This window comes from Schistocerca gregaria, chromosome 2 (genome assembly GCF_023897955.1).
Source record: "Schistocerca gregaria isolate iqSchGreg1 chromosome 2, iqSchGreg1.2, whole genome shotgun sequence".
NCBI classification, from domain to species: Eukaryota; Metazoa; Arthropoda; class Insecta; order Orthoptera; family Acrididae; genus Schistocerca; species Schistocerca gregaria.
Window position 1 is genome coordinate 700,005,896 of NC_064921.1, and position 13,890 is coordinate 700,019,785.

Here is a 13,890-nt window from a genome sequence, read left to right on the forward strand (position 1 = left end):
ATTTATAATTTGTGACAATTATTTTAACAATAAGAAACCCTGAGTACTAAACAACTCGTGAAATTATGTACAAAAATCTGAGTGTCTCATAAATGTTATATTTAAAGAAAGAAAGTAATAATAATAATAATAATAATAATAATAATAGTAGTAATTTCATGGTGAAGGAATACTGATTCCTAATCATGCAGATCAAAACAGAATACCACGGTTAATGTTCTTATTCTCACATTAAATTCGAGAGAGAGAGAGAGAGAGAGAGAGAGAGAGAGAGAGAGAGAGAGAGAGAGAGAGAGAGCAAGCAGTTGCTTTCAGTCATATCAGATGACTGGTAGAGCTACTAGTCGCAAAAACTGCAGAGACAACAAAATTTTGTTCATTCCCTACATAAATCCCAGTGAAAACCCCAGCTCAATATTTACTGTCGACTAAGCTCAGCATGACGTATAGCAAAACATGGAACATTAAATCAAGAAATAATTGCTAAATATAGCTTTTATTTTGAAAGTTGCACCAAGAAAGAATATTACGTGCCTGGATAACAGGACACAGCATCACTTGTAAACTTTTAGGCAGGGCGCTGTTAGATGCTACTGCAGGGAAAACTAATAAATTACATTTCTAATGGACATGTTCATATAATTTATTTGATCTTTCATATTATCCAAGATCTATTTTTCACAGAAAAAACTCATACTCTTTAAAAATTTTAATGTAGACATAATTCTCAATTCAGCAGAAAGCAGTAATTTTTAAAATAATGCTCACCAAATGTGTCTCTTCTTTTGTTTGATTGGAGCAGTACGTAAAAAAGGTCATAATTCATTAAAGTTATTCTTACAGTAAATTCAAAACTTCTGTGTGAATATATAAACATTGTTTTCAAGAAAATTGAATTTTCTGTTTCAGTACAAGAAGCAGATTGTATCTACAAGATACAACTGTGAAACAGAAATGCTTTCTACCAAGACAAAAATAATACATTTGTAAGAAATATACTTCAGTATATATTCTACAAAGTATGAACCACACTATTAAATTCAAGTTGGCAGGAAAAAAATGAATAGCACACCTCAGATAGACAGTATATTATTCAGCTTCTCACTCCTTTAATTAATCAAACTCTAGACAGCAACAACCTTAATGCATGTCTTCAAAGAACCAATAAAATTGACATAAATGTTATGTCAACTGGGAACAGAAATTAAGGTACAAGAGATGAAACTTACACAAACCTACTCAACATTGTTATTGTGTCACATCAGTTTTTTGTTGATATTTACTTGTACATATGAGGCTGCTACACAAAGTTTTAATGATTGTTTGCTGCTCAATGTCCAGACATAACCATCTCAACAATGAATACAGTACATAACTACAAATATCTGCTGGCATATTTGTGCTACCTGCTACTTCCATTTGTCAGTTTAAAGAGGCATCTACATGGTTCTTGTGTAAAGTTAGCCACCATTTTGCAACTAGGTGCTAATTTTTTCAATGCATGATTTTTCATTTGAAACAAATATTAATTTTTTTTTCATTACATATGATGAATAAAGCGTAACAAAAAGGTACATTCAATATCTTTGACAGTTAATGCTTAAAGTGTTTTTGTAACTGTCACTAATGTTGACAAGAATAATTTAGTACATAATCAGCAACTACACTGAACTAAAGAATCTATTACACTGCTGAAATGTCACTATTTCACCATTACATATTTCTCAGTGTATTATCAGTCCTTTAGTGACACATGTACTGTATCAGTAAATTATGGATTTCATAATATTGCAAGAAAGAAGATTTATCCACAAATAAATTACCAAAAAGCATAGATTTCCACTTCAATAAAAATACAAACATGTTTTAAAGATTTCTGACAAAAATCTTACAGCAGTATGGCAGGAATAAAATGAAAACTATCTTCCAATAAAAGTTTATTTAAAAAAAGTATCTCAACACAGAGAGAATGTCTGAGTCTGACATTACATTATACGGCCAGTAAGTAAATATTATACAGTGCAGTTCTCTTTCATAAGAATTTTTGGACTGTTGCTGATTTCATTTTCTTTTTATATATATATAAATTTAACATCTGAATTACAACAATCATCTGAATGACTCCATGACTCTTGCAAGAAGAACGTGTGACAAGTTTTTTCTGCCATTTTCACAAGTAGGCTACTACTGCAAACTGCAGTCACAATAAGTATTAAGGAGAAGAAAACTCTAATTAAGACCAGCAGGTGATAGTTTATTATTCTAAAAAAAACCTGAGAAGGGATAAACAAATACAGGATAAATGAGAATTTTTTCCAAATTTGAAATATAAATTCTGGCTGAGTGAATGAAAACTAACAGCTGATAAGCCTTTCCAAAGTAATACAATGAGAACCATAAGGAAGCAAGATAGAGAAATAAATAAATATAAAACGAGGTCATATCTCTTCTTCAACAAATACAGCAGATTACCTCATATGAACATGTATGTCTAGAAGACAAAAATAACAAAATTAATGGAAAAATCACAGAATTTCTAGCATTTATAAAACAGATAGTTTCATTTCCTTAAAAATATCTGACTCATTGTTATGTCTACCTTTGATGAGGCAAGACACAAATTGCTAGAAACAGAAAATTCCATTATTGCACAGCCTTCAACTATTAATTGTAAATAAATACTTTTGCAAACAATAGTTTGTTATCACACAACTGCAAATCACTAGTCCACTAACATCAATATTTACAATTTTATATAATACCCATTTCTTTGGGTAAGAGGAATTGCTGGACCAGTCAGACACTGTTATACATAAAAATGGTCTGCCATGGCACTACAAACACATTGCAATAAAAATATGAGTGTCTGCTCTTCAGTACAACAATCTGAAGTTAAAAAAGGTGATTTCACAGCACTACTTCTCAAACTATTTGTAACTTTAGAGAAGATTATGGGCTACATGAAGTTACTAGTTGATTTAACAATTTAGGGTGTCAACATTTAAAACACTACAAATGAGCAAGGATCAATACATGTTAAAATACAGAATGTGATTGTACTATAGGCATTCTTGATATCCCAATACATAGTTACATGAGCAAAATGACAGGTGTCTTAAACCAATTCCAACATTTTTTTTCTCTTTTATATAAAAGTGTATGGAATATATTCCAATTCCATCCACAGTGCACATGCCAGTCTCACTTTGTTTACTTCCATAATACTCTCCTGACACTAGCAGATACTGGACATAGGACCACCAATAAAGCCACAATTCCAAAACCCAGTTTTCTGGGGGAAAGGACATGTGGAAGCCAACAGGGATTCCAGAGTTCATAAGTTAAACTAACATAACATGATTGTCATCATGGCTGGTTCATAGTGAACATAGTTGCACCATTGTTTGCCATACTGTCCAAGATATTGCTCACATAATGTGCAACATCTACTGACTCCTGATCACTTCTGACAATGAACTCATGCTCCAGCAATTTACTGTACTTTGGACGCTGTGTTTCTTCTTTAATGAGGCTGAAATAAAAAAAGTTAAAACAATTCAGTTACATCTTACAGTCTACAAAAACATGTTTCATCAAAACTACACAAGAAAAGTGTTACAATGCACCATAATTCACAAAACAAAACTATGAAATTAATTTAAAATATATTATCACCCACCCCACCTCCCCAAAACACACACACACACACACACACACACACACACACACACACACACACACATCACAAACTAACTGTAAATAATCAAAATATTACCAAGTATTAACAAAGTTTACAAATTCCATTGTGAAATGATTTCCATTGTCATTGGGTGAGAGGCGAGGAGGGTCGCCTTGCACAACTTGATTAAGTTGATCGAAGACTGAGTTCCACTTTGGGTATGGAAAATGACCTGTTGCAACTTCCATGAGAGTAATTCCTAAGGACCAGACATCTGAGCGGACATCATAACCACGTGCTCTGTGAGGATCTATCCTCTCTGGCTGTAAAAGCAAACATTCATTTCAGTATGAAACAGGAAATGGAAATCAAAGCAAAAGGTGAAAAATATTTAATAGAATTTGTTACTGTGGTATACTTGCAGACAAAGATTTCACATCATGAATGAATGTTTAAACAATACTCCTGTTACCTTCAGACATTTATTTGTATCTGCACGGACTTATAAGGCATTCATTACATTGAGTCTCACTTGCTACAGGACACAGAGTTTATGACTTATACTAAGATAGACTCCTACTAAAATTTTGATGTGATGTTTATTGACAGGATATCAAAATGCGTGCGTGTCTTTAGGGAAGTCTTTCCGCTCCCGGGATTGGAATGACTCCTTACCCTCTCCCTTAAAAACCACATCCTTCCGTCTTTCCCTCTCCTTCCTGAAGAAGCAACCATCGGTTGCGAAAGCTAGTAATTCTGTGTGTGTGTTTTTGTGTGTTTTGTTCATTGTGCCTGTCTGCCGGCGCTTTCCCGCTTGGTAAGTCTTGGAATCTTTTTAATATATTTTTCCCATGTGGAAGTTTCTTTCTATTTTATTTCCATCTATATTGTGTGATACATAGTCCAGTCAAATTAATGTGACCACTTGTAAAAGGACAGAAAAAAACACCTTAAGCAGTGTGAGAATGTAGTTAGAGAGGCTCTGGAAGGTACAAACAGAGATGTGGAGATGTGCCAACTCAGTGCTGTGGTCAGCTGTGCTAGGCTGCTCTGTTGAGGATCCACAGAGCAAACAACCCAATTGATGTGGTTCCACAGATTCTCAATTGGATTTATGTCCAGGAAGTTCGATAGCCAGGGGAGTTTAGCAAACTGATCCTGGTGCTCTTCTAACCATGCACATAAATTGTGAGCTGTGTGACACATTGCATTGTCCTGCTGATAAATGCCATCATGCGAAGAAAAAACCAAACTGCACGAAGGGTCCCCAAAGACAGATGTGTATCTGTATTGCTCTGCTGTGCCTTCCAGAATGATGAGATCACCCAAGAAAAGCCACAAAAACATTTCTTCCTGTGGCTTGCACAATTACAATGACTGTCACAGGGCCATGTGCTCTAATGGCCATTTGTCCAGTGGAGCATAAAATGCACTTCATCCGAAAAGGCCACCTGTCACCACTGTGGACATTCAGCTTCAGTACTGGCACACAGATTTCAGATTTCATCGCCATAGTGCAGCACTCAGCATGAACCGAGTGCCTGCTGCTGCAGAGGCCATATGCAGCAACATTCACTGAACGCTCATTGAGAAGACACTATGATGGGCCCTTTGTTCATCTGGGTGACCAGTTGCTGAACTGTTGCACGTTTATTTACCCATACACCTCACTGCAACCAGCGTTCGGCCTTTGTCATCTAAGGCCAAATGTGCACCACTGATGCCTCGGCACCAGTTTTGGATATTGCCATTTTGTCATGCACATAATGCTTTAACCACTGTGGTACGCAAGCAGTTTATAAACTTAGCCAGTTGAGAAATGTCACTCTTGGCCCGAAAGCCAATGATCATGGAAGTCATATAAATCTTTCTGTCCCTGCATTACAACTGCAGCATTTCTCTCGCCATCATCCTCCCCAGCGCACTTTATATATGTTCCAGTGATAGTGTGACGACCTGCTGTCTGTGAGTGATTATTGCATGCTGACATTGAACATATGAGTTTGTAGCATTACTGTTACTGGGTCATATATAACTTAAGCAGCAAATATCAAACACTAGTTGGAAGTAAGTATATTTAACCAATAACCTCTGCTTGACTCATTTTGCTCCTGTTAGTGTCACCAACATATAAACAGAATGAACAGAACATAGAACATTGTAACCTAGACTAATGATGTTCTCCAAGAAGCTAATGCAGTAACTTTCATTAAACCAACAGGTTTTAGAAAGGACTTCATTTTGTGAAAGAAAATGAAAAACCTTTTTCACCCCACCTTTGTGATCTCTAAATTTAAAAAAAAGCCATGTAATGTGTTCACATAGTGTGAATGTGGTACCAGTACAGATATACAATTTACTGGAAACAAATGAAAATGTATGTCAGACTGGGACTCGAACCCGGAATTTCCCACTTTACACAAGTGGTCACCTTAATCACTTTGGCTATCAAAGCACGCTTCATGGACAAAACTAAACTTCCCATAGATCCCAGTGTCAGCTTCGATCACTGCTTGCACAATTACATGATTCCTCCACATGGAGGGACATGTTCAGCTTTCTCATCAGGTTGCTTAGGCTTTCGCATGAACTATGTTACTCAAGTGTCTGTATTTGATAGTGTCTGTAAAGTTCAATGGACCAAACTTAACAGACACTGTCAAATACAGACAATGTCTTAATGTAAAGTAAAAGAGGCCTAACATGGCAGTGAATGGAATACTTTTGATAATTTTAAGAGCTTCTTTGGGATTTTACTGACTTAATTACACTTCACTCATGGACAGGACATGCTTTCAATGGTTCCATAATTAATAAAGCATTAGTTCTCAAAATTAATGTGTTTTATCAATTAAAACCCCCAGCACGACACCTGAAAAATCCTTTACATAAGGGTGATTGATGCTTGATGTGCAATGCTGAATCAGTATACAACTGGTTTCACCCCCTTTTATACATGTCTGATGCGTTCATCAGAACACATCAAGTGGCTATTTCCCTTCTCTAACACTAGAATGAGCAAAATGGGCTGTCTCTTCAATGAGTGTATGATTTTGAGAGAACTTCAGTTATGTGTTGTAAGAATTCTTTTGGGGGTATCTAAAAGGCACAGTTTTAAGCAACACAGATTGTTCAGAACAAAATAGCTTAGCACAGTGACAAACAATGGACAACAAGGGACAACAAGGGCATTCCCCAATATCATACACACTAACTTTAATGTATTCAGTCACAGTGCATGCAACATTTATTTTATAACCTCACACAAATAATTTTAGAGCAGTGTTTTTATTAGTATTGCTTTAAAAAAATTCTTTGGCTTGAACTTAATTTTTGGTTCTAAAAGCCCACAAACAAGTCTCACCCACTCCTCCTCCCAACACACACAATCCCCCTGCTACCCATAAAAAAGAAATGTCAAATATAGTTACATATGCAAAAAAAAAAGGCTAGACAGTTGGTCTGTTGAAATGCTGTAATTTATGAAAGTGAAATTTATCTACATCAAAGAAGGCTGTATGAAACTGTATGATTTATCTTGTACTTCAGAAGTATGGAAAGGTGATGAAAATTTTCCTTATTAAACGCAAAAGATTATGGTAGTTTGATTGTCTTTCATAAAATTTAGTGAACATAAAGAAAGTAATGAAACCTTGTTCTTAATTCTATCATCATCATCCATCCCTCCATCATCCACTCTTGAATAACAACCACCTCCAGACTACTCAATGTATTATTGTCTACAGTCTTACACATTCTATATTGCACTAGCATGTTTACTAATGTTTTCTAGCCTATTTCTACTGACATTTCTTATCTCTTGAGTTCAACAACAGCACAATGAGGGATAATCATCAAGTCATGTTGCGCATTTGCTGCTATAGTTTATTATTTTTAAAAGTAGTGCATTATTATTTGTGTTTACAGTTTTCATTTTCATTAACTTTAATAGAAATCAGAATTATAACACCAATACTAGAAGTGCAATCAGGAGTAGTTACTGGAATACATGATAAAAATAAGGGAGAAACAAGTGCTGAATTCAAACATTTAGGATCTCTGGACATTAGCAGAATATGATTGAGCAGAGCGTTAAAAGCTGATAATACACCCACGGGAAACAAACTGTTGGACTGAAAAATTACCAATTCATGACACTGATGTGGGTGTGCCAACTGTAAAAATCGTTAGTTCGCCTAAACAGGTCATTTAAATATGCTAAATCTCATGTTAGTAAATTGTCGAATTGTCTCTAGCAAGATACCTGAGTTACTCTCCGAAATAAACAGTAGCAATCCCAATATTGCATTAGGTAGCGAAAGCTGGTTGAAATCAGACACAAATAGCAGTGAAATTTTGAACACAGATTGGACAATGTTTAGTAAGGATAGGACTGACGTATGGGAGGTGGTGTGTTCATTGCAGTTAAAAGCTGCTTAAATGCAGTTGAGATCGATACTGGGTTGGACTGTGAAATAGTCTGGATAAAGCTGTCAATCACACAGGGAGTGACCATTGTATTAGGAGTTTTTATAGACCACCAGCATCTGCAACAAATGTCACAGAACGTGTCAGGGAAAGTCTTGAATACATAAGAAATGGATATCCAAATTATCCATTAGTTATAGGTGGAGACCCTAATCTAGCATCCACTGACTGGGAAAATTACACGTTTCTCACAAGGGGTAGAAGCAATATTTTATCTGCAGATTCTAAAAATAACCTCAAAAAATTTTGGTCATACATAAAATCTATGAACGCTATAAATAATTCAATACCTAATCTTTCTGACAGTACAGGTAATGTAATGGAAGATGATAAACAGAAGGCCACAATTCTAAACCTAGCTTTCAAAAACTCATTTACGGTAGAGGACTGCAGCACCATTCCCCTTTCAATTATCAAACAAACACAAGGATGGCTGACATAGTGTTTAGTGTATTGTAAAACAGTTAAGATCCTTAGACGCCAAGAAGCTATCTGGCCCAGACAGTATGCTACAAATATAGTACCATTGTTATCCATCATCTATCAGAGATCATTGGAACAGCGGAAAGTTCCACGAGAATGGGAAAAGGCCGAGGTCACAGCAATCTATAAATAGGGTAGAAAATCGGATGCACATAATTACCGGCCACTTTCACTGACATCGATTTGTTGTAGAATCATGGTACATATTTTGTGTTCAGACATAATGACCTTTCTAGACTCAGAGAAGCTAATCTGCAGAAACCAGCATGGTTTTAGGAAACAGCGAGACACAGCTGGCCCTCTTTGTACTTGATATAGAACAGGTTCTAGATACTGGCTCCCAGGTTGATGCCAGGCATTCGACTTGATTCTGCACTGTCACTTACTCCAAAACGGATGCACTTATAGTCTATCCGATGACATATGTGATTGGATAGAAAGTTTTCTAACAGGCAGAGAGCAGTATGTCGTCTTGAATGGGGTGACTTCAGAAGAAACAAGCATAACTTCAGCTGTGCCCCAGGGTGGCGCAATACGTCCACTGCTTTTTACGATTTACATAAACAATCTGGTTGATGGTGTTGACAGCGGCATTAGACTATTTACCGATGATGCTGTAGTCTACAGGAAAGTAGTATAACACGAAAATTGGGAATAAATCAATGAGAATTTGCAGAAAATAAATGTGTGGTGTAATGACTGGCAGTTATCTCTCAACATTAGTAAGTGTAACCTACTCCGTATAACAAGGCGAAAATCCCAATTAATGTATGAGTACAAAATAAATTCCCAGTCTTCGGAAGTGGTAACATCCTTCAAGTATCTGGGTGTGATCAGATTACACAAGTAATTGGGAAGGAGAATTCTACATTGTGGTTTATTGGTAGAATCCTGAAGCGATGCAGTCCTTCAACAAGGGAATTTACTTAGAATACATTACTTCGTCCAGTCTTGGAGTATTGTTCGTCTGTATGGGACCCTTACCAGCTGGGTCTGATTCAAAAGACTGAGAAGGTCCAAAGAAGAGTGGCAAGATACGTGACTGGTACATTTAGCCATCACGAGAGCATTACAAATCTCATAGAAAGTTTGAAGTGGGACACACTTGCAGATAGATGATGCACTAAACGGGAGGGGCTGCTCACTAAATTCCGAAATGCGATCTTTGCTGAGGATGTAGAGCATATATTATTACCACCAACTTTCAAATCACACAATGATTACCATTCAAAGATAAGGGATACTTGAGCTCGTACTGAGGTGTTCAGACAGTTGTTTTTTCCTTGCGTGATGCACGAGTGGAAAGAGGAGGGGGGGATATGACTTTGGCACGAATTGTGCCCTCCGCTACACGCCGCTTGGCTGGTGGAGTATATGTGTAGATGTTGATTTGAACATACAGTAAGGCCAGAAAAAGCACAGAGGTTATGAAACAGCTGCACCAAGATACATACAGGATGATACCACAAATCATGTCAGGGCAGAAAGAGAGAGAAAAAATGTAAACAAGACATGAAGGCTGCAAACAAATGGGGGAGGAGGTAGTAACAAATAGTTACTGACAAATGCTAGATCAGCTAGTTAAAAATTAACAGAAAAATGATTGCAGCATTGATATGAAAAGTTAGATTACAACTAAATTAAAACAAAATTGGATAATGAGTGAATTAAAACCAATCCAGGAATTAGAAGTAGCAGTAGCAGAACTCTCAAAAATATATGGGTACTTGAGAAATTTTCAAGTCTAAATCAAGACCTAAAGAGAATTAAGAACACATGAAAATCATCAAAAAGCAAAAACATACAAGATATTCAGAAAAAGGTAAATGTGTTCAAGTTTATGTTGAGAAAGTGCACAGGAATTGCAAAGCCACTGTCAAATCTGGCATCATCAGCTACTACAGAACACAAAAAAGTATGGCAAATGTAGTGCAGTAGTATTTCCAGAAAAAGATACAGCAATAGAGCACTAAGCTTACTGCATAAAGTCCAACTAACACAATTTAATATTAAAGTGAATCTTAATAAACTTCTACTAAAGTGGAATATACATTTACTAGCATTTTTGCGTGGTTCTACTGTTTCATGCCAAGCACATGCATGAATGCAAAACATGTCTGTTTTGTGATTAAGTATCTGAAAGGAAAGGCTGCAAACTGGGACAGTGGGTTACCCACAATTGGAAATGAGAATCTTGATCTCACCACTTGAAAAGCAACATAATATCGAAAAAATCGACCTTGGCACAGCAGAGTATGGGAAAAGAAAAATACAAACAAGATGCACATGCAAATATTTTAGTACTGGGTTACAAGAGTATGTACGAAAACAGACTTGGCAAGAATGATCACTGAATTGCTAAATGTTGTTAGATTTGAAACAGGAGAGTACTAGAAACAAACCAAATAAAATGATAAAAGGCATGGAAAACAGATAGTACAATTAGAGAATAATATCAGCCATGATTAAAAGACACAATAGGAGGAGTTAGCATAAAACCTAGTAAATGTTGCTATAAATGAAATTATATGACCAAATGATATTGTCCAGGAGATCCCATCTGAGGTCGCTTGACTGCCTGGTGTGAGTATTTGTATCTGATCCAATTGGGAACTTGCATATTTTTGTGATGAAGATGAGACGAAATGATGAGGACCACACCGACACTGAGTCCCCGAGCAAAGGAAATCTCTGACACGGCCAGGAAACTAAAATTAATGATATGAAGCTATAAGTTTTATTAAATTCTTGCAATGAAGTTTGCGAAAACTCTGAGAGAATGTACAAAGAACTTCTGAAAGCTGATGACAATATTCCAAGTTTTAGTATACGCACTTAGTGCTAGCCACACACACGTAAAACACACAGAAGAGCCAAAGTAACTGGTAAACCTGCCTAATATCGTGTAGAGCCCCCGCGAGCAAGCAGAAGTGCCACAACAAGAGGTAGTGTGGACTCGACTAATGTTCGAAGTAGAGCTGGGGGGAATTGACACCATGAATCTTGCAGGACTGTCCATAAATCTGTAAGAGTACGAGTGGATGGAGATCTCTTCCGAACAGGACGTTGTAAAGCATCCCAGATATGCCCAATAATGTTCATGTCTGGAGAGTTTGGTCCCCAGCAAACATGTTTAAACTCAGAAGAGTGTTCCTGGAACCACCCTGTAGCAATTCTGGATGTGTGGGGTGTCGCACTGTCCTGCTGAAATTTCTGAAGTGCATTGGAATGCACAATAGCCATGAATGGATGCAGGTGATCAGACAAGATGTTTTAATTTTGTGTCATCTTTCAGAGTCGCATCTAGGCGTATCAGGGGTCCCATATCACTCCAAACTGCACATTCCCCACACCATTACAGAGCCTCCAACAGCTTCAACAGTCCCTTCTGACATGCAGGGTGCACGGGTTCATGAAGTTGTCTCCATACCCGTACATATCCATCCACTCGATACAATATGAAATGAGACTCGTCTGACCAGGCAACATGTTACTATCATCAACAGTCCAATGTCAGTGTCGACGGGCCCATGCGAGGCATAAAGCTTTGTGTTGTGCAGTCATCAATGGTACACAAGTGGGCCTTCGGCTCCGAATGCCCATATCAATGATGATTCATTGAATGCTTCACAAGCTAACACAGCATTGAAATCTGCAGCAATTTGCAGAAGGGTTGCACTTATGTAATGTTGAACGATTCTCTTCAGTCATCAACGGTCCCGTTCTTGCAAGATCTTTTCCCGACCACAGCAATTTGGAGATTTGAAGTTTTATGGATTCCTGATATTCACAGTACACTCGTGAAATGGTCGTACGGGAATATACCCACTTCCTCACTACCTTGGTGATGCTGTGTCCCATCACTGTGTGCCGACTATAACAACACGTTCAAACTTTCTTAAAGCTTAATAACCTGCCATTGTAGCAGCAGTAAACGACCTAAAAACTGAGCCAGACACTTGTCATTTATAGGTGTTGGCAAAAGCAGCACTGTGTTCTGCCTGTTTACATCTCTCTGTACTTGAATAGTGTACCAGTTTTTTGGCACTTTAATGTAGTAGGCACTGTTAGATTTGCAGACTGATGAAACAAGGTATTCAGGGGAAATGTTGGTTGTATATAATTTGTGACAGGAATGTATAAAAAGAGTCAATTGGAAGGTTAAGTATAATGTGGCAATTGACTTTAGAACTAATAAATCCAGATTTGCAAAAATGATTGCAAATAAATTTAAAGTAAAGATAATAATGGACAGTAAAAAAGGGTTCACCCGTATGTAGCAGACAATGGCTGAGGATGACTATAAAGTTGAAAAGTAAAGAGTGTCAGAAATTCTAGTCACACAAAATGCTGTATCAAGGAAGAAGAAACCAAGCTGTAACAGAGAAACAAAAAAAAATACAGCAGAAGGTGAAATAAATCAAAAGTTTGGATCAAGAAATCAAAGGTGATTTGGCTGCAGTGGTATAAAATATGAAGATGTGTTTTTGAAACAGCCAGAGGTTATTAGCACTCGAGCAGGCATGTCTATGTATAAAGTGCACCAAACACAGATGACGTTATCTTGTACTGTTCCATTGTTGTTTTTCAACTGTGGGCCCATATCTATTTTTTCTTCATTGTTGCACCTTACACTATGCTAAGTTACGTTGTCGTATGTTCACGAGTGTGGTAGTAATATAAAATAAACAGCGAGTTAGGTGAGAAAACAAATTTACGACCCATGCAAGAAAATGACCCAGATTATGAACTATCAGCATAATCCCACAATGAGGCAATCGTCTACGAGATAATTAGTAACTGAGAAGCAGTCAGCTGAGATCTGATGCTATTTCACAGTGTACTGCTTTCAGTGAGTCATTACTGTGGAGTGATACTTGTAAATGGCAACAGAATGATACAATGGAAGTTTATTTTATTTTATCGCTATTTAATTAACCAGTGACTTCACTCATATAATGTAAGTTTATTGTATAGTCACTAAATTAAACTAACACTAAACTGTGATATTGCTCATACATGATTACCTTGGTACCATAAACAAAGCTATTCTTGACATATGTACAAAGTATGCTGTGTGCCTGCTCATGTTACAGAAAACAGCACACCCACTCAAAGTTTAAGAGACTGCCATGTAAAATACAGGGTGGGAAAGGAGAAGTGGCCTTGAGTATGGACTGCTCGCCAATTCCAAGCAAATTGTTGCCCGCCATGAGCAGATACAACAACAAATAGGTAAA

The 13,890-nt window shown here is 37.0% G+C and overlaps 1 protein-coding gene across 4 annotated transcripts in view; it reads right to left on the reverse strand.

Moving 5' to 3' along the window:
- Nucleotides 1–627: 627 nt before the first annotated feature.
- Nucleotides 628–13,890, reverse strand: part of LOC126334789 (dual specificity mitogen-activated protein kinase kinase 4-like) — a 123,672-nt gene continuing 110,409 nt past the window's right edge. For all 4 annotated transcript variants that reach the window (XM_049997410.1, XM_049997413.1, XM_049997411.1 and 1 more), the window contains 2 exons: nt 3,776–4,002; nt 628–3,532 (listed from right to left, as the gene is read on the reverse strand). In XM_049997410.1, coding sequence (XP_049853367.1) covers nt 3,367–3,532; nt 3,776–4,002 — 393 coding nt within the window. In that variant the 3' untranslated portion in view covers nt 628–3,366. The remainder of the gene's footprint in view (nt 3,533–3,775; nt 4,003–13,890) is intronic.